Genomic DNA, 23,210 nt, shown 5'->3' with positions numbered 1-23,210 from the left:
GAGGGGTCATGTGATGGGATCAAGTCACGGGATTCGCCGTGGGGTGACTAAAGGTCAGCCCACCATCCTCTCCAGATCTCGGATCACCGGCGCCGATTTTCCGAAGCATATACGAACTACGTATTTTAAACAGCTCATCGCACCGGTTAAATAAAACAGATTCTAATTACTCTGAAACGTTATGTACGAGAATCAAAAGAAGTAAATAAGCGATTCTACCTAGTATACTCCGTAGTGATCTACTAAGGGAAGCGGTTGAGGAAGCGGTAAATGGACTACGGAGTGGCCGCAATAGTCTACTGTGCATTACAAGTCCTTAGCATTGATCTTACAAACTCTTTTCTGTTTGCCCCTCTTTTGGTATCTGCGCAAGTCTAATGTATGGATTTCTCTCTAAGCTTGAACCTACCCCTCTTTTCTTAGAAATGATATCTTTTGCCTATTTAGTTCTAGTAGGCAGATTGATACTCACTCTATTAATTGTGGAGTTGATACAGATGGAGGTGGGGGTGGAATCATCCTCTTATTGGAAGGCAAAGAAAGCTTACTATGGCCTAGACAGGTGTTGTAACCAAGGAAGGTTGCTGGGCCCACTATGAGTTTGGTGATTTCAGCAGTGCTATATCATGTACTTTAATTCACTGGATGAACCCAACTTACTAATGCTTGGTAAAGCATGACGGATTGCTTATATCCCCACTTGAATTATATGATTGGTGACTTCTTTCATCTCTTCTCTCATGACGTTGTTGACAAGTTCTTGATGTCATTCATGGCTGGTACTATAAATGGCGTTTGTATCAAATAGTACCAGCTTTATCACCATCCTGCCATAACTCCTTTATGCCCAGCAAGTTTTAACCTCAAATTTCAGATACATCGCTGTATCCGTTCCATATATGAGTATCATGGAGTCTGTCAATAGAGCCGCTTGGAGCTTGGAGCCAAAGGGAGACTTGAAACTTTCCGCCGCACCTTATTCACCCCCCTCGGGGAATGAACTTGTGATCAAGGTCTGTCCGATATACGTCTCACGCGGGCGATGCGGGTGGTGCTATGCTGTGTGGAGTCCGTTTTGGGTGCACTGGTCTAACGATTGTTGAACTTGTGATAGAACTATGCTGTCGCGATACAACCTTTGGACGCCAATATCCGTGGCCGTGCCTATCTCGACCTCCCTTACCCTTTCATCTTGGGTAATGGCGTAGCAGGTGTGGTTGAGGAGGTTGGGTCCTCCGTTACTAAATTTAAAAAGGGCGACCGTGTCGTCTCCGACACTCCCGCATATCACCAGAAGATAGCCAAATATGGCGGCTGGCAGAAGTATGTTGTGAGTACGGAGGCAACAACATCCAAGATCCCAGCTGCAACGACATTTGAGGATGCTGCCGCAATTCCATTTGCTCTCCTGACGGCTGTGGCAGCTCTGAGCCTAAAACTGGGTATGGAAAGGCCTGGCAGCCATCAAGAGGGGAGGGTTCTGATCTGGAGCGCGAGCGGCTCCGTTGGGGCGTATGCCGTTCAATATGCCTCTAGCGTGAGTAGAATCCGACGGATGGACTTTGTTCCTTGATAAGAAATAACAGTCTTCCCCAGGTTGGGTATGATGTTGTAGCAACGGCCTCACCGGGAAAGTTCGACTACGTACGTAGCCTTGGCGCATCCGAAGTGGTCGATTATAGAGATGAACAGGCTGTCTCGAAATTAAAAGCCCTTGGACCTTACAAGTTTGTTATGACGGCGTCTGGCGACGCGGCTGGTGCACATGCCATCAGTGATATCCTTCAACCAGAGGGTGGAGTATTTGCGTCGACGCGCCCGCAGAGCGAGGAGATGCATCTGGCGGACAACGTCGAACTTCTTTATGATTACTACAGCATGGCCACTCAGAAACCCGAAAATGCGGCTTTCTCCAAATGGTGGTATGAGGAATATCTTCCCGTCGCCCTCGCCGGGGGAGTGACTCCGACTCCTCTGGAAAAGCGGGCTGGTGGTTTGTCTGGCATCCAGAATGCCTGTGAAGATATAATCAATGGACGGAGCCCGAAGAAGCTGGTTTTGAACCCTCAGGAGGATGGGGAATAATGATGATGTAAACACCTTGCGTTGGTCAATTCTCTGGAGTTTTTCCTTTTACCCTTTTTCTTCCTTTTTGTTGGGCAGGATTCCTGTCCTTTGCCCTCGGCGAGATACTATGCCGTTTCTCAAAATGCCATTGACTTGTGGAGTATTCAATTGTGGGTATCCTTTTGACGCTACATTTGGTCTACAAATGCTGAAATCAAGTACTCGCTTTATTTCCATGCGTCTTCTGCCTGTTTTAGCCCGAAGAAGAGCATTCCAGTTCAATGCATATGATATTCCTCCATATCTCGCCAATGGAATCATAATCTGGAGGTGATAGTTCATAGTACAAAAGCTCTAGGCACCATACCTTTCTTGCGACACGTGTAACAGTTATCAAAGGAATTAGGGCTCGGGTAGAAGCTGATAGTGATAAAAATGGCCTGCCGTGGTGGTTATTCAATCAAAAGCTCCCTAATCCAGTCTTTATAGGATATAACAAAAGAACCAATCTCTAAAGACAGGCCACCTGGTAAGACCAATACACGACGCATCGATTTTCCGAGCTTTCCAATAATCGTCACCGGCCATCGGCTACCCACGGAGGGGATGGCTGTCGGTCCTCGCGCTGTCAAGAAGCCGAGTCAATTATTAATATGGCTCTGAATTATTAAGAATATTCTAAGCTAAGCTAAGGGAAGGTCTGATCAGCCACAGCGACTGATCTGTGAAATACCCACCCCGTTTGGTACTGACTCCGGTATAGGTTACTATCTAGGGTCTCTGGTATGTGATTGTGTCTCCAAATCAACCTTCCTTTATTAATTAAATCTAGTGTATTTGCTGGCTAGATATCTTGTAGTCTGTTGATAATTTTATATCTATAATTCTATTTATCAGTATCTATCTAGATGCTAAGGTACCTTCCAGGTCCTTCCTAGGGCTCTAATTTTTATAAAAGATAGTATAGTATAAAAAATATGTAGGTTGTATATTCCAAAAGCCTATTATAATTAAGAGGGAGGAAACACTATCCCTAATTGACTACTCTAGGAAAGAATAAGGTGAGGAGACTCGAAGCTGGAGTAACAGGCAAACTTTCTTAGTTGGAATACAGTGTATGTTCGTGGTTAAAGTTGTTTGGGGGACTAGTCAGCTTTAGTCAGCAGTCTGGACCGCCCCGAGGAAAGCCCACAAGAACCCCCACGGTGATTCGAAAGACGCATCGTGTACCCAAAATCTCGCGCATGAGAGGAACATAGCTACATTGATTCATGATGGCTATAGTCGGACTTCGGATGGCCGATGATTTGGGAGTTCCGCTGACTAACAGTATGGCCGACTGTGGGGCGGGCATGTACATACTATCCCAGTGACTTTATTTGACTTCTGGATCCCACTGGGAAAGATAAATATCAAGAGGAGGGTCCCAAGACATAGTCACATTCGCTACGACCAACACTTCTCTCGTCACAGTTGTCACATCACTTCTCATCAGGCTATCATCACTTCGTACACTATGTCTCTGGCTGTCATTGTTGGCGCTACTGGCACCCAAGGTGGCTCAGTTGCTCGGGTCCTGGCCAAAGATCTCTCATGGAAAGTACGAGGTCTTACTCGCGACGCATCTAGCGCCAAGGCCAAAGCACTTGAGGCTATAGGGGTTGAAGTGGTTGCTGCCGATCTGAATGATGTCGGGTCCCTACAGGCAGCCTTCAACGGCGCTACTGCCATCTTCGCAGTGTCTGATTTCTGGACTCCCGTATTCCAGAGTGGCATCGACACGGCACAGAAGGTAGAGCTTCAGCACCTCATCAACATTGCGGACTCAGCTGCCCAAATCCCGACCCTCAAACACCTGGTCCTCAGCGTTCTGCCATCCTGCGACAAACTCTCAGGGGGGAAGCTGCCATGCCCGCATTGGGATGCCAAGGCCAGGGGTACCGATTATGTCAAGACATCGCTACCGCAGCTAGCAGCGAAGACGACGTTTGTATGGGCAGGATTCTATTTGGATAACTTTGCCAATCAGCCCTCAATGCAACCCCAACCATTCTTGGGCAACTACATTATGGCCCAAGCTTCAAAGGCTGACGCGATTGCTCCTTGCGGCGGAATTGTGGCGACGAACACTGGCATTGTGGTCCAGGCAATTCTATCCCAGCCAGAGAAAACGTATGGGAAGTACGTACCCATTATCACCGACCTTATCTCCTGGACCCAGCTCGCGGAGGAATGGAGCAAAGCTACTGGAAAGACGGCAGTGTATGCCGAGTTGACCGATTCAGAGGCGGCCAAGGTATATGGCCCCCTATTTGGACCAGAGATAGCCAGCCAGCTGCGGTTTAGCGAGCAGTACCCGGATTGGAACAAGTTCTACCCCGAGGAGACTGTCACCTTGGAGGAGCTCGGCGTCAAAGACAAGGTTGTTGGTGTTGCCCAAGGTTTTGAGTTGCTCAAGGACCAGATCGTTCCTAGATCGTGAACAGACTGTCCAATACTTTTATGTTAAATCCTACTTCAATATATTATTGGAAATAAGCACCAAGCTGACGTAATGTGGATTTTTTTTTTTTATTATCAAGATCTGGAAGCATGAGAGTGAATAATCGTAGGGTTTCCATGACATGGAATGCTTTAGTATTTACCTCTATTTATCGATATTTAGTAGGTCTTTGGAAGATTAGCAATTACTAAACTTTTGAGCTCATCGGAGACTTTTATCGGGTTGGATTCACCCCGGATGGCAAGCGGCCGCACGCCCCACAGTGGCCCGGGCTCCAGGGCTCATGGTAACATTTCCTCGATAGAGTTTCCCATCGAAAAATCGATTCTTGAAGGAAATAGTGACTGTTATTGGTTAAATTACCATCTCTGCTTGCGGCTAGGTTGATTAACGTTATAACCTGAAAGTATACCAACCTTCCATTTCGCTGACTAAAATGATTAATTCTTACGTACTCAATGATCTCAATGATGTTCCCTGGACTCTGATGACAAAAGCCGGGTGAGTGGTATAGAGAGAAAGGTATATATAAATATCAATGTATCCTGCCGCATATTGAATAGAACATCAATCTTCCCTCTGTCTCTCAGACTACATCAGTGCTTCCCAACGCTTACGATCCTGTCTTCTACTGCTCCCCTGGCCATTCCAAAGGGCTCCCTCGTCGTCGTGACGGGAGCTAATGGCTTTATCGCCAGCCATGTGGTCGATCAGCTACTTGAACACGGGTACAATGTCCGGGGTACCGTGAGAAATGTTGCGAAAAACGCGTGGTTGAATGACTATTTCGGTGAAAAGTATGGCCCTGGACGATTCTCCCTCGCTGAGGTTCCCGATATGTCCCACGATGGTGCATTCGACGAGGTTGTCAAAGGCGCGGCCGGTATCGCCCATGTGGCAACACCTGTGATGCAGTTTTACGACCCCAATATCGCCGTCCCGATGGTTGTCAACGGAACTGTCAACATATTGGCCTCCGCCGCTGCTGAGCCCTCGGTACGACGGGTTGTTATCACTTCATCCTCCACGGCAGCCGCTAGCCCACAGCCAAACAAAGTGTTCACCATGGACGAGAAAACTTGGAACGAAACAGCTGTCAAGGATGCTTGGGCACCACCACCTTACGAAGGATCGCAGCGACGCCTGGATGTCTACTCCGCCAGTAAAACACAAGCTGAACAAGCCGCGTGGAAGTTCATGGAGGACAAGAAGCCAAACTTTGTCCTTAACACTGTACTCCCAAATGCCAATATGGGCTCCATTCTCTCGCCAAAGAATCAGGGCTATCCCAGCACTGATGGTTGGATTAAGGCGGTCTGGGATGGATTCCCCGGCGAAGAAGGGCAGGGGCTTAAGTACAACCCGCCACAGTACTATATCAATGTCCAGGATGACGCACGTGTGCACGTCGCTGCCCTTATTTATCCAGATGTGAAGAGTGAGAGACTCTTTGCATTTGCTCACCCCTATTCGTGGAATGATATTCTCGCTATTCTACGCCGGCTGTACCCACAGCAGAAGTTCATCGATGATATCCCTAACATTGGTGAAGATAAGAGCATTGTTGCCAACCAGAGGGCCGAGGAACTTCTGAAGAGAATTTCGGGTCTCCCTGCTTGGACAAGCCTGGAACAGTCGGTTCACGATGCCACTAAGGCTTGGGTCTAGGCAAAGATGATAAGACAAGGCCTAAGATATATGCCACTGTATGTACGAAGTACATGATTCCTGTTTTTCTTTCAGTGTAGCGGTTGGGATAGGTACGAATGAGAATTAAACATATACATTGTCTACAACTTATCTAGGACAGTACATGTGCATTCATAAGTCATTTTTTTTTTAAAGTATTGGCGCGAAAGATTGTATCATTTTACAATTCTCCAGAGTAGACGAACCCCAAGGAACATAAGATATGGTTCAACATGTCATGACCTCCAAGTCAGGAGTGTGTATTCAAGAACATGGGTTTCTCTCCTCCCACAGCCTTGTCTTTTTCTGCTAATGAAGTGCTATACTATCTTCTAAGAACCTTCTTTATCCTGGAGCCCGCAGTCTGCAGAGTGCATGCATGGAGTCTGATCTCTATCTACAGTGGAGTGTCCCAGTTCTGGCAAATCAAAGTTATAATTACCTAATTTTGGGATCACTTTATTAGGAGCTGGTTATCCGTGTATGAATTGCTTATAGTCCCAGGCTCTGAAGGCTACCCGTTTAGACATATCTGGTTGATTTGGATATATGTACGCAGGCTATTTCATTGTTGCTTGGCGGCTGTTTTAAATGCCAATGGAGGCGATATCTCTCTCTCTCTCTCTCTCTCTCTCGGATATAGGTTGAACCAGGAAGGCTGTTATCCATGAATATTCGGGGAGGGAGGGAGCGGTTGTGGACGAGAAGTTGTAGGAGTCAGAAGCATATGCTCATATGGCTCAGGAAACAATGGACATGAAGGTTTGGATATAGCCCTTTTCGGCCACCGCCGAACCGTTTCATCGTTATATGGAGTGATAAATTATATATTTTTAAACTAGTTCTTAACTATAAAGTAGTCTAGTTAAGAACTAGTCTGTACATATGTAATAGCAGTAGTAAAAGTAAAGATTGACTTGTATCTGTAAAATGATGTACTAAGTTCAGCCTGCGTTCTGTTCGCGGCGACAGGCCAGCTTACGTCACACTTGATGCCTGGAAGCGCAGGCGACGAAAATGATCGACCCGTTCTGGGAACCACCCGCTCAATCGAGATTGGAAGACCATCGAAGTCAATCGTCATCGTCATTATCCATCCCTTCGCCAGTTGCTAATTATTGATCAAATGGTTTCATGATTGGCGTCAATTATTATCCAGGCTATTGCAAAGGAAGGGAGTATCATGAAGCGATAGTGTCTTGAACCCTCACAGGCGACAGGGTGCATTTTCTTCAAGCAGAGGAGGCGACGTCGAAAATTAATATAGGGTGTTTGTCTGGACTCTGGACCGCGAGGGGGAACCAGAAACGAGCTCCTTGCAGGAGTAACTAACCTGCCGGATCGCAGCCTTAATTGCGTTTGGGCCACTTTTTCGTTCGATATTCTCCGTGCTCGAACCAAGGCGCAGCGCCGGCGATCCACTACGCAGCGCAAATGGACGGCTCCATGCCAAGGGCGCTGGTTTCCCCGACGCCTCAGCCCGGGTGCGTTGCTGGGCCAACTGCGCCATTGTTGATCTGAACCGTGGACGATAGATCGGGATAGCTTCAGCTTCTCCATCCACCTTTCCCTGGTTCCCACCTCTAAATACTTCCTCTTGCCCTTGGTCCTCTTCCTCTCAGAACCAGAGGTCCATGAATCGCGCAGGGAAGCCTTAGTGAAGCTTCAATCTCGCTGTCGCTTTAGTTTCAGATCTAGTTGGAAGAGCCTCATAGTTCTCTTTCCTCTGAGCTTCCTCTCCTTCTAACCCTTTTTTCCCTTATCCGTCTTCTTTGTTGAAGAGTTCACCGACTGACACAGTGGACAGGTCGGTTTTGATACCATCTATCGTACGACTAGCGCTGCGTGAGGTATGCAGACCACGTTTTATGCAATATGCGCACAGCTTTCCGGAAGACTTACATATAGAATTAGATCTGTCAATTGCCCGCCACCGATTTGTGACGAGTGGCTCACAGACTTTGCCCACCATGTTATCGAACCCACATCGCAATCTACAGGAACGACATCGACAACATCGGCGGCAGATCTCAACACCTTCCGCTCTTGATGCCGCAAAAGTCCCCAGTCTTCCTGCACAGGCAATGCATCGATACCATGCTCACCGTCGCGGCCAGAGTCTAGACCAGAGATCTCTACACATGCAACGATCGCAGACCGTGCAAGATGGTAACCTTTTAAATACTAACGCAGCAGGTCCCCTGGTAATGCAACAGCAACACTATGCTCGTTCGGCGCAACCGACACCCATGCCCATGATGCCTGAGTGCCAGACTTTCAGTCCTGAAGAATTGCAAACCCAACCAAGTATGGGATACATGAACCCAGCCTTCGCCAAGGCCGAGGCCCCGGGGCTGGAAAATCGGCCGATGAACCTCCATCTCAATCTAATCCAGCAACAGCAGTTGCAGCAAGCCCAGCTCATGGAGAATGGCGCTTGGGATTTCTACCCACACGATAACCTCACAACGGGACTTCCGCACCAGACCAATGCAATCCCTGCAGATATGAGACGATTATCAGTGCAGTCTGATGTCAGTCCCGCGCAAAGACCACATACGCCGAAACCTACGCGTAAGTACCCTGATATTACTTACAGGAGGCAAACCCCACTGATGAAACTTGAAGACTACCTTCCAATTACCCCTGCGACAACACCATTCAAGAAAACAGTGGATCTTGCGCAGTATGGTGGCAACATGCAGCCAACCCCTACCAAGGAGCAGAGATTGTCTGTTCCCGTTTCAACCCAGCCGTCGTACATGCAACGTGCTAAGTCTCTCCAAGGAGTGGCTGGGACGACCTTCTCCCAGCAAAAGATTGATATGCCCTCCCCCCCCAATACAGCCTCCTTTGAAGTGGATAGTTTCGATATGTTTGACTGCCAGCAGGGTTCCAGTTTCGAAATTTCAAAGTCTGAAAGTTTTTCATCTAACCACTCTTCAACGTCGTCGTCAGCTACATCCCCTTTCAACTCCTCATCAGACCTTGCCTCCATGCCGCACCTTGCGGACAGTGGGAAGGCGCAGAAGATGCCTATTTACCCTGCAACGCCTAGCCGTATGGCTTCAAAGAAGACACCAAGTGCTCCCCCTAGCTCGGCCAAACCCAAACTTTCTCCGAGGGTAGCATCTATCGACAGCCTCAATCTTGACGCCAGGGTCAATGCCTCTATCAAAGAAACCGGTGTCACCATTGACGAGATAGCGTCATACATCCATGGTCCTGACCCAGAAGATGGAAAATGGGTATGCCTACACCCCGGTTGCGAACGTCGGTTTGGAAGGAAAGAGAACATCAAGTCCCATGTCCAAACACACCTTGGAGATCGTCAATACAAGTGTGGTCACTGCGATAAATGCTTCGTCCGCGGACACGATCTTAAGCGCCACGCCAAGATACACACCGGTGATAAACCATATGAATGCCTCTGCGGTAATGTGTTCGCCCGACATGATGCTTTGACTCGGCATCGGCAACGGGGCATGTGTATTGGCGGCTACAAGGGCATTGTGCGCAAGACCACCAAACGCGGTCGCCCGAGAAAGCACCGGCCTGAAATGGATGAGAGACAAGAGAAGTCCTCCAGGACGCGCCAGAGAATCGCCGAAAAGTCCTCGTTTGACTCTTCTGGATCAGACACCTCGCGCAATTCGCCGCCCTCAGATGTATTCGAAAACATGAGCCTTCAGGGTTCTAGTCCGGTGGGAGAGATGCAAATGTTTGGCAATGTTAATTATTCATTACCCCCGGAGGTCCTGACTTTCACCCCTCCTGCCTCCCCTGGAGGTAGCATACGAAACAGGCCATCACCTGCCCACAGTCAGCGATCGATCACACCCAGCACGGAGGATGAAATGCCACCTTTGTCTCCATCCAAACGACCCCTAGAAAGGATCATCGAGGAGTCAAGTCTACCTCTAATTTCGGACCCTGAAGCCTGCCCCTACACAAATGCTACAAGCTCGACGGTTCATGTCCTGTCTTCTCCACACACTGCACCCACTCTGACCGACTCCTCAAATGGCTCAGACCTAGACATCTTCATCAACCAAGATCCATCTACAAGCTTCAGCAAGCACGAGTTCCCTGGCTTGACTGACCCTGACATGGCGGCATTTCCTGATTATGTGAACGGTCCCGCTTTTGACAACGGCATGGATTTGTTTCAAGGCAAAGGTTTCTCTACCGGTCCCTCAATGGGTGACGATTTCTTTTCTTTCCAATTCCAAATGGACGAGCAACCATCGGACGTTATGACAAGGGAATTCTTCTTGGAATGAAGGACTCGCAGACGACAACTTATAGACACGAAAGAACATGGATGGAGACTGACGACGCAACGACACTTGACTAATGGTGAATGTGAGCAACTTTCATGACTGAGATATAGACGACCGGAAACCTTGCATATGACAAACCAACTCTCAAAAATGACACGACGAAACTATGTACAATTTACGACTCATCAAAACTTTCCAATGATCAACTTCCACTATCAACGACCTTTGTGACAGAACTTTTCGGGCATTTCGATCTTTCTTTCTTTTTCTCTCAATGTGGTTACATTTTCATTTTGCTTTTATGTGACTTGCTCAGCGACACATGTACGACAACTTCTGGGACTTGCGGGAACAACTTTGGACAATTTATACGGAGTTCTGCAGGTCATCCTTTCCTTTGTTATGCTTCACGCCCTATATTCCTTCGTTCTTTTTATTCACGAGTTTATATGACGTTCATGTGATTTGCTTTTTAAGACTCGAAGACTGTACTAAATGGGTATGAACTGTTTGCTGTTGGATACGTCGTCGTTCTTGGTGGCCATGCCCACCTGTACTTTAGGCCTGCAATAGATCCACTGAATAAAACAAAAAAAAGAGATCCAGATATAAAAAGTAATTCGGTTATTACAAGCCTGGGAACATTCTATGTTTCAGTATTCAATCTATAGGATTCTATAAACCATGCCTAAGCAGTACAACACAAATAATACATGGTCACATCAGGCAATACAGACCACAAACACGAAGATACGAGAAATTAATGACTTCCTCTCCACGTTATGGTCAGCTCAATCGGATGTTCCTCTTGCGTCGCATAGATTTTGCTCTTTGTAGGGCCTTTAGGTGCCTTGTCCGCAAAGAATGTTGTATTTCCCCGGTAAGAGAGCTTGCCATCCTGAATCTAGAAGAAATGTAAGAATTGGGTTGAGGAATGCATATAGCGGATCCAAAACTTACACTGAATTCAACTGGGTTCTTGATCTGAGGACCACAGCTGAATGTATCTTTTTGAAAAGAGCACTTGCCCTTACTGGACTGCAATGTGAATGTCTCATCTATGAGGTATATACTGTTAGCATATTTTCGGGAAAACTGCGGTTTACAAGCACAGCAAAGATCTAAGGACGAACCAGAAGTCTTTTCAATTCGGAATGTTGCGCAAGTCCCTGATGTGAACCAGGCTCCGCGGCTGATAATACAGCCCCTTTGTTGGCCTTGTGTTGAGACGACCAGGTTCCCTCGTTTTGAGTTCGGTGTACCGGTATTTGTTGGCTCTGATGGTCTTCGTGTTTTGGTTGGTTCATCTTTTCGAGGTGTTTTTGGCTGATACCGGATGCCCTTGGAAGGGCAATTTGATGTTTGGCCATCTAGCACAGGTGGTTAGACACCGTATACCTTTCTGATTAGATCAAAAGAAACCTGGGGAGCAAACCTGGGTTGGCTGGGACGAATTTGCCTGTTTGCAAAGGTCCAGCGACATTGAAGAAATACCAAGCCTCGTTCAGGTTCTGGTGACGACATCTAACGACAACTTCGGCCCCGTGAGCCTTCACTAGAGCGTCATGAATCTCGCTCAGGGAGTAGGTCTCCGTGTATGAAGGGACAATCCCAGCACCAGCAAGGATCTAGTAAAAGATTAGTGATCTAGGCGCGTTGGTGCGAACAGAATCAAAAAGTAATGCAGGAGCACGAACTTCGTGTGTAGGCAATCCGCGGAAGAGCTCCACTGTCTTGTCAAAGTAGTCTACCACATCCTGTTGCGGGTAGTATATGTCGTAACAGTGAGGCTCTAGGGTACTGATACAGGTGCCGTGCTTGTTCCATTCATGTTCCCACAAAGTCGGGTCATCGCCCTTCCAGTCTTTCCAGAGGGTACGCATCTCATCCAGAAGATCCCCTCTACCTGAGTCAGTCAAGATCAGGGAGATGTTGCTATACCGCCTTTTTGAATCGCAGAATTGAGGGTAACCTCCATTACAGTAATCAGGCCTAAATAAAGCTGGGAATCAGTGTCCCAATTACAAGTATTAGTTCTCCTTGTAAGAAACTCACCATAAGCCATGGATGGTCCAGGAATCCTCCGGTCCAATGGCAGGGTCGGCGTCCCAAAACTGCGATTGAAGGAACTGTCCCCCGGGATAATTGAAGCAGCATTTGTTTTGGCCATGATACGGAGTTTGGCAGCTCAGCTCAGGCTTAGAGCAGTGTTGAAAGCTGCTCTGTGAAGATTCAATCTCGGGTCCAAGGAGACTTGAAAGTCCCAAGGATCCCGTCAAGGCGGTTAGCACCTGCTGTGGTCCTGGGATCCCTTGGAGCATCCTGGCAATATACTAAGGCTAGTACGGAAGGTGGTGTATTCCGCGCTCCGGCTTCCTTCCTCTAAGGGACTTGGGGATAGAACTAAGCCAAGTGTCTGTCGCAATTTACTCGATTGGATTTATAGGAGAAGTAGATGATCAGACATCAATTAGATAGCTCGAGATAGACGTCGTACCCCGTGATCCTATGACCGATGACTAAGTTGGATCGCCACATGTGACCCGTCAGCTGATAGACTAATGAAGCTAGATAACCTTAACTGAGCTAAGCTGCGGAGAAGCTATCGAAGATAACCAACTCTCATGACCTGACTGCTATTTTGGTCCCCGGCGCTTCTTTCGATGGCTTCTTTTTTCTTTCCCATTTTCTTATACTTGGTACCATCCATCAAACATAGCAAATGTCCCTTGCATCTTGATCCCGCCGTATTTGGGCGCCGGTATCGAGATGTAAGGACTTCAGTCTCAACATACCAGTACGGACCAAAGCTGATCCTAGCCATATAACTAGGTTATTGTCTATATATAAACTCAAGTTTGCAGTTCGTCGGAAAGAATGAGAGGGGTATCATGTAAGGCTAGGTCGTTTCTATATATACATACACACACATTTACAGGCTATTAAGACCTCACCGCATCTATAGCCTTTTCCTTTTGCACTTCTTGCTCATGGACTCGCTCTTTCCACATTCTCAAAACCTCAAAGCAGACTTCCACTGCGATGAGGAGGATAATGATCCATTCAAGCCGAAGTCCGTGTGTCTCACTCAGCCTCTCCCGGAGGACGCTTGCTATTTCCTGCGCATAATCCATCTTTTCGTTCAGGAGCTTGATCCGAATTCCGACATCCAACGCTCTTCCCACCTGTTCGTAGTATCCTTCCAAACCAAGTTCATGCCGGCTATCCCAGAAGAGGTCCGGCAAGGAGTCCGTGAGCTCTGAATAGAGATTCAACTGGGCGCGTACGCTCAATAACTGCCCCGTCTTTCGAAGGATAAAATCTCTTGTAAATGGAAGGCGAGATCCTTGTGACAGTAGTGTAGGTATCGATCTAGTTGATTCGAAATAATTCGACAGGAGCGTTTCCAACACTGCCAACTTTGTGCTCCGAGCCAGCCCGGAGGAAAATGCCACTTTAGTTAGGACCGTGTCCACAGGTTGTCGATCAAGCTGCGGGCTTGCTCCATTGCTGCTTGGTTTGGTGCCTAGGATGATGGTATCGCCCTTTATGCTGCTGCTATCTCGTTGCGGGTCTTCCACATACTCGAGATCTTCCGTCTCTAAATTATCAAGATGAGGTCTTTCGGCTGCAGGGAGTAACGTTCTAGTTGCGAGGAAAGATGTAAAGCCTTCTGGCAGAGACCACGCCACAACGGTACCGGACGGGAAAACGAAGATATCGCCAACTTCGTTGGGAGCCAAGTCTGTGGTGGCCGGGTTGCTCACGCGGCGAATGGAATCTAGAGGGACCTGAACATGTACCACCTGGGGGTATAGACCAGTATCGAAGGGATCTGGCTCATAGCCTTTTTCTTGGAGAATTTCCCGCACTTTCCGGATGTTGAATTGTTCGGCCACCGCATACGCCGTCACTACCTGTCGCTCAAGAATCAAAAATCAGCAATTGAGATTACCGTCGAGACGCGAGAGCTAAAACCTTGGTTTGATAGAGCCCTTGCTCTTTGAGCATGGCCTTGGAGAGAAACCCATCTTTTGATCTTTGTGCCTCAACCGCGACTCTCCGTAACGAGGTTGGCGCTGCCGGCGATCTACCTCCTCTTCTCCGTTGCTTCTGGAATTCTTGCCCCGGCTCCTCGCTCACATCTCCGGTTTTTGATTGTTTCTGAGCAAGGTACGCATTAGACGAGAAGAAGTCCTTGCGTCGAGGAAGGCTGAACGGTGATGTGGCATGAAGATATTGGCTCCGGGGCTGTTTCACAAGCCTGGTCACTGCGGGTCTTTTGCAAATGGAGCCAACGAAAGGTTTTGCAAACATTTACGCAATTGAAAGAAATGGAAACGTTGACAAAGAAGAGATTAGAATAATTAAGGCAATAATTAACTGAGCTCTAGTGCCATGGCAAATACGGTTCGGCTGTTGAAGATCTGGAAAGGATCGCGGCCGTTTTGCGGAAGTAAAAGAGCGGGTTCAATTTGGTGATGTAACTGGAGCTAACCTGAAATTAGTTAGCTACTTAGAGGTCCTGCTTAGTAACCGGTCCTCCGACATACCCCAACATCCGGGCATGCTTTCTTGCATCGGTGACACTTCAGCATAGCTCTATCAAGTACGGTAAAGGCTCTCGCCATGGACGCGCCTGGCGCGACTAAGGCGACGGATGGTGTCCGCCAGGATGGTTCCGACTTGGAGATATCCGCCGGGCAAAACACTCACGAGTCCAGTACCCACTCCGATCACCCGGATCAATTGGCAGGAAACGAGCACGAGCACGAGGACCACGAGGATGAGGACCAAAGTGACAATGAGCCTGAGGACGATAGCGAAGAGGAAGAGGACGAGGACGAAGAGGAGCCACACCTGAAATATGCCTACTTGACGAAGCATTTGGGAGCGGTGTACCGCAACGGGGATGCAACGAGCTCCTTCCTCGCTGCTGGAGACAAGATGGTATGATATCTGTGAATATGAGAATGCTAGCTGAAGCTGAGAATTTGTTTAGATAATTGGAACGCATAATGGTAATATCGTATGTTGCCCGACTGCCAACTCGTACGCTCCGCAACTAACATTCCACAGCATGCGTTGTCACTACCTCTGTTCCAATCTCTCCGCGTTTACCATGCACACTCTGCTAGCGTCACTTCAATATCGGTCTCGCCATTCCCTCCACCGTTACCGAACACCAAGCCCGACAGCATTAGGCTTCATGAAGCGCAGGAGCACTACTCCAGACCATCTTCCGGCGCTTCCAGCCTTAGGGGCAGACCAAGGCCGAACAACCCCCCAGCGCTCTCCTCTACGCCCTCGAACTCGATATATATAGCGACGTCTTCGATAGATGGTAATGTGTGCGTTGCGTCTCTTGTGGATCCCAAAGACGTCCTCTTACGCAACTTTGGTCGGCCTGTACAAGCTGTCGCACTATCACCAGAATACAAGAGTGACAGGACATTCTTATCCGGTGGCCGGGCAGGTGACCTGATCCTCACTACAGGTGGCCGAGTGGGTGCAAGTACGAATTCGACAACGATGGGGGGTGCTGCAGCTGCAGCTACGAGCTGGCTTGGCTCTATTGGCCTCGGGAGCAACACAGGCAAGGATACCATATTACATAGTGGTGAAGGAGCCATTAGCACGATAAAATGGTCATTGTCTGGTAAATTTGTTGTCTGGGTCAATGAAGAAGGAATCAAAATCATGCGATCAAACCTTCACTTGGATTCGTCTGACTCAGAATATGCCTGGAAACGCATCAGCCACATCGATCGCCCCAACCGTCCTGGATGGGAAGAAATGTCTAGTGTTTGGAAGGCTCGCGCTGAATGGGTTGACGACACTGCTCTTGATAGCGAGGAGACATCACTCCACGACCACTCAACCGTTACACCCGCCAAGGAAAGGGTAGAGAAGTTGGTAGTGGGTTGGGGTGGTACGGTATGGGTAATTGAAGTTTATCCTGATCGACCAAGCAAGAACAACAGAGACCAAAGAATTGGATCTGTAGAGGTCTCTACAATGTAAGTCTTTAAAGTACTGGAGTTGTCCGATCTCTAACCGATCTTCAGATTGCGGACCGACTGTATTATATCTGGAATCTCATTGTATACTCCCAGCCTTTTGGTGGTCCTCGCCTACATCGAGGCTTCAGGGGATGCTTCAGGGGACGAACGGTCCAAACACGGAGTCCTTCATCCCAACGGACGCCATCGCCCCAGGGGATTGGAGCCTGAGCTTCGGATAATCGATATTGAAACCAAAGAAGAGCTCAGTGCGGATACACTTTCAGTCAGCCGATACGAGAATCTCACGTCTTCCGACTATCATATGTGTGTTCTACCTCCCTGGAAGACAACTGTATCCGTTTCACAAAGAGGTGCATTGGAAGCTCTCGGGAGTGGCCTTTGGGATGCAACTATGTACCCTGCACGCTTGTTCAGCTCGGGTGCCAGTATTCGCAGTTCAACTAGCAGCGGCGACAAAGGGTCTAGTAAAGCTCCCAGCACCTATACCTCCCGACGGATATCTGTAGAGGAGCCCTTATCGAAAGAGATACAAGATATCTCAGGGAATGTGGGGGCCAAGATCTTCATACATAGTCCGTATGATTGTGTCGTTGCATTGAAGAGAGATCTTGCAGATCGCCTGGCATGGCTGGACGCACACGAGAAATACGAGGAAGCATGGAAGCTCATCGATGAGCATCCCGAGGCAGCAGGATCTGCAAGTGAACAGAGCGATACCATGTTTGCTCCTTTGGCAAGAGCTCCAACTACCCTGGGCGAATTCTTGGCAGATGACAGGTCTTCTACGACAACCACCGGTCGAGGAGTCATCTCCGCTGCTGAGCAAGAAAAGCGCCGTATTGGTGAGCTATGGATACAGCAGTTAATTGAGGCGGATAACTGGAAGGAGGCGGCCGAGGTTTGTATAAAAGCACTTCATACCGCGCCACGTTGGGAACATTGGGCTTGGACTTTCATAAAGCGCGAGAAGCTGGATGAGATATCACCTGTCATTCCAACCGATATGCACCCGCCCCTATCTTCAGCAATCTATGAAACCATCCTTGGGCATTATGTCATTCAGGACAGACATCGGTTTAGTGAGCTCATAGACTCCTGGCCGTTCGACCTGTTCGATGTCGCAGGAATTATATCGATTATTAAAGAGCAACTTGAATCAGGCTCAATTGCACCCGATTCAGATGAGTGGCGCATCTTGATGAATTCTCTCGCCAAGCTGTATCTAGCCGGTGGTCACTATGGTGAAGCGTTACGTTGCTATGTCCGGCTGCAAGATGCGGACACGGCGATGGCGTTGACAAGAGAGCATCGTTTACTGGATGCAGTCTCCGACGATATCCCGGCATTCATCATGATCCGTGTGTCCAAGGAGCAGCTCAAGTCAGCGCCCAAATCCGAGCTGGAGGAGCTCACAGTAGAGCCCATCAAGCTCCTCGTGAGCGAAGCATATACAGGAATCGTCCGTCCAGAGACCGTCGTCAACCAGCTGAAAGCAGCAAACCGGCTCCTATTCCTTTATTTCTATCTGCGGGCTCTTTGGCGAGGAGAGTCTCTACCCCATGGCGCTTCTAAACCCCGAAGGGGCCATTTCGCCCACATCCGGGACGCAGCGAGCAAATTGGCAGCCGACGAAGGAAAAGCACTGGTTGACACTTTCGCTGATACAGCAGTGGAGCTTTTTGCTAACTACGACCGTACATTGTTGATGGAATTCCTACAAACTAGCACCGCATACACCTTCGACTTGGCAGTCACTATATGCGAAGGCCGCCGCTTTACGCCCGAGCTCATCTACCTCCTATCAAAGATGGGCCAAACAAAGCGAGCCCTGAACCTCATCCTCTCCGAACTAAAGGATGTATCACAAGCCATCTCATTCGCCAAGTCCCAAGGCGAACCAGACCTCTGGGAGGACCTCCTCGACTACTCAATGGACAAACCGCGTTTCATCCACGGTCTCCTAGTGGAAGCCGGCACGGCCATCGACCCGATCAAACTCGTCCGACGTATCCCCAGCGGACTAGAAATCGAAGGCCTGCGCGAAGGCCTGTCGCACTTGATCCGAGAACACGATCTCCAGGCAAGTATCAGTCAAGGCGCCGCCAAGGTGCTCCAAAGCGAGGTTGCAGTAGGCATGGACACATTACGCCGAGGCCAGCGACGAGGCATCAAGTTCAATGTCATTGAAGAAGAAAAGCGTCCAACGTCATCAGCAGCAGCTACCCTTTCTGGGGTGACCGAGAAAGACGAAGCGAAGAGTGACGCCGGCACTGAAAAGACTTCGGTACCACCACATACTCCAACGCAAGTCGGGAGATGTGCAGGTTGTCAACTTCCTTTCCATGCCAATGGTAAGTGTGATCTTTTGTTTTTTTAACTTGTGGTCGTTGTTTTTATTCCTTTCTTCGGTCGCTTGCTTTCCTGGATCTTGAAACTAACGGTTATTCAACTGGCAGAGAAGGAGATTCTCGTTGGGTTCGCTTGCGGACATATCTTCCATCTTTCCCACATTCATGCAACTGAACCCTCCGGTGAAACCACGCCGGAAAGTCGGTCGGCTACTCAAACTCCAAAGTCGTCCCGGCAACCGCGTACCCCAACGCTGGACGAGCCCTCGATGTCCACATCCCGGACGGTTGGTCCCAAGGTCACCACTGCTCGGCTTCTCCGGGACCGGATTGGCGATGGTTGCCGAATTTGTGCTCTTACGAAGGAGATTGAAGCGATCGGAGAAACCGATACGTAAACGCATCAACAGTTTCTCAGTACAAGCTTTACTGAGAGCACTTCCACAAGTGTCATTCGCGGAAATGCTTAGTGCATGTTAATATCGATGTCGGTGAAGGACGGCTGGTTCCGCTACATAGCTCCCTGGCGCGACTACAGACGGTATAGTTTTTGTTTCTTAGGAGATACCCATGGTAGTACCAATTACAGTACAAGTAATATGAGAATTGCAAGAGTCTCTTTTAGATTAGGCGGGGCCTGACCGCTCCGTAAACAAACATGGATCGTCTTAATATTAATGGGAGCAGGGAGTGTAGTCACTAATGCACCCCGTAGCAAACTTGTAACCACAAAAAAACGATTCCGACACGACCTTCTCAAGACGACAAGAAAATCCATGGTCAGTCATCCCAGATACTGCTGAAAACAGTCAACCCTGTAACACCAGACCCCTATGAAATTACCAACGTCATGAGTAGGCACCCGGTACCACAATGCCAATGGACGCTTAGGTCATTAGGAAGCCAATGAAAGTTGTTGCCAGGACCAGCAAAACGTTGCTCAGTCTCCCCTGCGCAACCGCTTCATTCGAAGTCGGGGCAACGGTGGAAGTTTGAGTACCACTGGCAGTGGCGGTAGTACCAGCTTGCCCTGTAGACTGGGAGCTAGTTGGGTGAGCAGTACTGGACCCGCTAGAAGACTTAGTGGAAATGGTTCCAGTAGCCGGACCGCTTTGAGTTCCAGTCGATAGAGTCGTTCCAGTCGCGGTGATGACAGGACCAGCTATAGTGGAACCAGCACCAGTGGGAACAGTACCAGTAGCACCAGTGCCAGTCGAAGCAGTGCCAGTAGGAGCAGTGCCAGTTGGGCCAGTGGCGGTAGGAGCAGAACCAGTCACCACAGTAGTCTCAGAAAGGGTGGTCACAGAAGGGGCTGGGGGAGCACCCGGAGCTCCAGCGGTACCCGTGCTTTGAGAAGTGGTAGCCACGGGTGGAGGAGCACACACGGTGTCTGTAACAGTAACAGTTACGAATCCTGAAGAATGCTTGATTAGCGATTGCATGTAACTAATGGTAGGCCTGGGACTAGTGCACGAGATGGGAAACTTACCAGCGCGGGGGACCAAGGCGCGAGGTTCATCAACTAGCGAGTGCACTGTGATCAGAGATATCGTCATCTTTTGGGTGTTACCTAGAGAACGTACAGGTAGGAATGCCCAGCAGGTGGTCATCATCGTAGACATTGCCCAGATCCTCCGTGACACCTATCAATGTGAGTAGTGTGTTTGTTGGCCATCTCCGTAGCTGTGTTATACTTACCCAAGGCGGGAACGATGGCCGCGAGGACCAAGATGGTGAGGAAGATCAGAAGCTTGAAGGACGAGTTGGAAGCCATCTCGAGTGGGTAGAGCTTTCAAAGCACGCCGAGGCTGGGAGAGAATTGGGAAATGAAAGCTGTATAGATAAGAAAAAAAAAAAAAATCTCGATGGATGAAAGCGAGCGTGAAGAGTAAAGTGGATAGATAAGTAAGAGAAGAAGAGAAGAGGAGGGAGAAAGACAGGCAAGTAGAGAAGAGAAAGAGGGGGAGAGTCAGGCGTTGCCCGTGACACCCTCTTGCCTTGGAAAGAAGGTGCAACGAAAACTCTTCCCAGAAGGGAAGGCATGAACTGGCTGGCATTGACGGACCTGAATCCATGTGACTTGACATTCACTGTTTGATACTACTAAGTATAGTATCAAATGCGAGGGCCAGATACCTAAGTGAAGTTCTTCCAGGGTACATCTTGAACATACACACATATGTATGCATATGCATATGCAGCAGAAATTGAAATCTGAGGGGCATTCCTCGTGGTGTTTAGACTGGTAGTACAGTAAGAGCCCATGTACTACTTGAAGATGGGGAAATTTTCAATTAAACAAAAGCAGATATTGGGAGGATTTACTGGGATTTCCACGCTGGGGTTACATGGTGACACATGTAGACAAGCTTGGCTCAACGTATCACACGAGAGGGTGAATAAACCATGAGATATCCATCTTAAAACCCCAGCTACGCTCGAGTATAAGAAAAGACTGTATTTAGAAAGCGAATGGATGTCTAAGGCAACAATTTGGGGGGGCTTGAACTGATAGGACAGCTTCATCGGAGGTGGACCTCAACGGCCACTAAGGAATTGAAACCGCCAACACAGGACTATTTGTGCATAACAACTGTGCAATACATTGGACCCTGAGTGTGCCCTGGCTAGAACCCGTTCAATCGACAGAAAATTCGGCGATTCTACCTCCACCTCGAACGGTGCCGAAGCCACACTGAGCATCGTATCCACCATCGGTGCACAGAGTTGCCACTCACATAACGTGAGGTCAATTAGATCGACCGAGACGTGCTTCCCACCCCAGTAGGGAGCCTATAGCCCATCCAGTATTAGCCCTCTGCACTTCAGGATCGGCCAATCACCCCAGTCTCTGATGATATACAGGGAGAAAATGGGTTAATGGCCTGTCCACTAGGCATCCAGACCCTCGGGCCCCGTACATTACCAGCCCAGGGTAATTCGCCCGTAATGCCACTGGTTCAAGCTAGGATGAGCTTAATTGAGCCAAATTCAAGACGAGCGTCCTGCGAAAAACAAGCTGCTGTTACTCTGTGAACCGTTCGAGGATATGGATGCGATACAGACTCGAACGAAAGGAAAGATCCCCGAGTCAAATTGCACGATGCGAATACCAGTTGATTGAATGTGCGGTTGCATACAAGACTCCTATCTCTCTGACCTTCTGAACGATATCCCAGGTGCAACACATACCAAGGTAGTTCAGGATAAGGAGCAAACACGGACGCTATGAAATACGAATACCGTATACCGTCTAGTTTCCGTCGCTATGTATGCCCATACGTACGGTGTACACTCGTACGTACGGAAAAAACCGTTCCAGGCTAAATTAGCGATTGTTACATGGACAGGTTTGCAGGCCCACATCGGCACGACCCGAGTGGGGAGCACGCGCCAATATACCGCTAATTCGTTTTTCCAAGGAAATTTGACGAGTCGGTTCCAAATTATGACGACATTGCGAGGTACCCCAAGAAAATTTGTGAGTGATGGAAAGGTAGCTATGATGTCAGACCCCCAGGGGTGCCTTTATCCAGATGCGTTTACGGAAACGATAACCGATCTAGACCCTCAAGTGCCCCTGATCCAAATAATCTTGGATAATAGGTCAATTGGCGCAGAAGAATTCAACATCGTATGGGCCAGCTTGCGCGTCTCCTCCTAAAAAAAAATCGACAAAAGGAATGTAAGGACGAATCAAATCGAGGATTTATTGATGGAAAGAAGGGCCTGGAAGGTGGATACCTATACCTCAGTACGATTCATAATGTCTCAATTTAGCAATCAATGATTGGTTAAAGATTTGAAATCAGGTACTCTCCGCATACCTACTACCTACCGTTCTAACAATCGTCCACGATTTTCCCCCAGGGTATAACGTGTGGCCCCTGAAGGACACAACTTGAACAAATCTTCGATACGGAATAAGTAGGATCGCAGACTTCCTCTCAGTTATCAGAAGCGACAGCTCCGCCTTGTATGGGGCTCTTATCGTTGTCCAATTTCCATAATAGAAATGTGGCTGTGGCCCAATCCAGGCAAGATGGACATTGCATGCAGTAACTTAAAAAGGTTCGGCCATGTGGTCACGGCTTAGTTCCCAATTTGGGCCACCAGAGCAGATCCCGAAGCGTATGATCGTCCCGACGAATGTTGAAGGAGACGATCGGGTTCTAGATTCCTCAACCTAATTTGGAGATTGGAATGCAACACCTCGTCGATTGGAGTAACTGTCGGTCATTAGGATAGTTTTCCCTGCACCGCGGCAACCGTAGTAGTACTCCTTCATCCCGAT

At 48.6% G+C, this 23,210-nt stretch overlaps 8 protein-coding genes across 8 annotated transcripts; 5 read left to right on the top strand and 3 right to left on the bottom strand.

Moving 5' to 3' along the window:
- Positions 1 to 908: 908 nt before the first annotated feature.
- Positions 909 to 2,085, top strand: ANOM_008025 (zinc-binding alcohol dehydrogenase family protein; the record flags this gene model as incomplete). The annotated part of the gene is made up of 3 exons (XM_015553281.1): positions 909 to 1,013; positions 1,115 to 1,537; positions 1,597 to 2,085. The coding sequence occupies 3 exons, from the start codon at positions 909 to 911 to the stop codon at positions 2,083 to 2,085; spliced, it is 1,017 nt and encodes a 338-aa protein (XP_015405107.1).
- Positions 2,086 to 3,583: 1,498 nt separating this feature from the next.
- Positions 3,584 to 4,549, top strand: ANOM_008024 (NmrA/HSCARG family protein; the record flags this gene model as incomplete). Its single annotated transcript, XM_015553280.1, has 1 exon — positions 3,584 to 4,549. One exon carries the CDS (start codon positions 3,584 to 3,586, stop codon positions 4,547 to 4,549), a length of 966 nt encoding a protein of 321 aa, XP_015405108.1.
- Positions 4,550 to 5,006: 457 nt separating this feature from the next.
- Positions 5,007 to 6,238, top strand: ANOM_008023 (aldehyde reductase II; the record flags this gene model as incomplete). The annotated part of the gene is made up of 2 exons (XM_015553279.1): positions 5,007 to 5,071; positions 5,134 to 6,238. 2 exons carry the CDS (start codon positions 5,007 to 5,009, stop codon positions 6,236 to 6,238), a joined length of 1,170 nt encoding a protein of 389 aa, XP_015405117.1.
- A 1,620-nt stretch (positions 6,239 to 7,858) lies between these two features.
- ace2 (putative C2H2 transcription factor (Swi5)) lies at positions 7,859 to 10,542 on the top strand (the record flags this gene model as incomplete). The annotated part of the gene is made up of 3 exons (XM_015553278.1): positions 7,859 to 8,109; positions 8,174 to 8,833; positions 8,888 to 10,542. Coding segments are annotated over 2 exons (2,313 nt in total), but the record flags the coding sequence as incomplete, so codon positions are not given.
- A 760-nt stretch (positions 10,543 to 11,302) lies between these two features.
- On the bottom strand, positions 11,303 to 12,863 carry ANOM_008021 (T2 family ribonuclease; the record flags this gene model as incomplete). Its single annotated transcript, XM_015553277.1, has 6 exons — positions 11,303 to 11,446; positions 11,503 to 11,600; positions 11,676 to 11,912; positions 11,978 to 12,170; positions 12,240 to 12,534; positions 12,598 to 12,863. 6 exons carry the CDS (start codon positions 12,861 to 12,863, stop codon positions 11,303 to 11,305), a joined length of 1,233 nt encoding a protein of 410 aa, XP_015405116.1.
- A 621-nt stretch (positions 12,864 to 13,484) lies between these two features.
- Positions 13,485 to 14,859, bottom strand: ANOM_008020 (RMD1 family protein; the record flags this gene model as incomplete). The annotated part of the gene is made up of 2 exons (XM_015553276.1): positions 13,485 to 14,459; positions 14,521 to 14,859. The coding sequence occupies 2 exons, from the start codon at positions 14,857 to 14,859 to the stop codon at positions 13,485 to 13,487; spliced, it is 1,314 nt and encodes a 437-aa protein (XP_015405109.1).
- Positions 14,860 to 15,171: 312 nt separating this feature from the next.
- ANOM_008019 (CLH domain-containing protein) lies at positions 15,172 to 19,497 on the top strand (the record flags this gene model as incomplete). The annotated part of the gene is made up of 5 exons (XM_015553275.1): positions 15,172 to 15,492; positions 15,545 to 15,571; positions 15,622 to 16,562; positions 16,611 to 18,919; positions 19,025 to 19,497. The coding sequence occupies 5 exons, from the start codon at positions 15,172 to 15,174 to the stop codon at positions 19,312 to 19,314; spliced, it is 3,888 nt and encodes a 1,295-aa protein (XP_015405106.1). The 3' UTR covers positions 19,315 to 19,497.
- Positions 19,498 to 19,803: 306 nt separating this feature from the next.
- On the bottom strand, positions 19,804 to 20,690 carry ANOM_008018 (uncharacterized protein; the record flags this gene model as incomplete). Its single annotated transcript, XM_015553274.1, has 4 exons — positions 19,804 to 20,330; positions 20,406 to 20,450; positions 20,500 to 20,559; positions 20,615 to 20,690. 4 exons carry the CDS (start codon positions 20,688 to 20,690, stop codon positions 19,804 to 19,806), a joined length of 708 nt encoding a protein of 235 aa, XP_015405105.1.
- Between the last annotated feature and the right edge of the window lie 2,520 nt (positions 20,691 to 23,210).

This window comes from Aspergillus nomiae, assembly GCF_001204775.2.
Source record: "Aspergillus nomiae NRRL 13137 chromosome Unknown contig00222, whole genome shotgun sequence".
Lineage (NCBI taxonomy): Eukaryota > Fungi > Ascomycota > Eurotiomycetes > Eurotiales > Aspergillaceae > Aspergillus > Aspergillus nomiae.
This window is presented reverse-complemented; position numbering and strand designations above follow the sequence as displayed.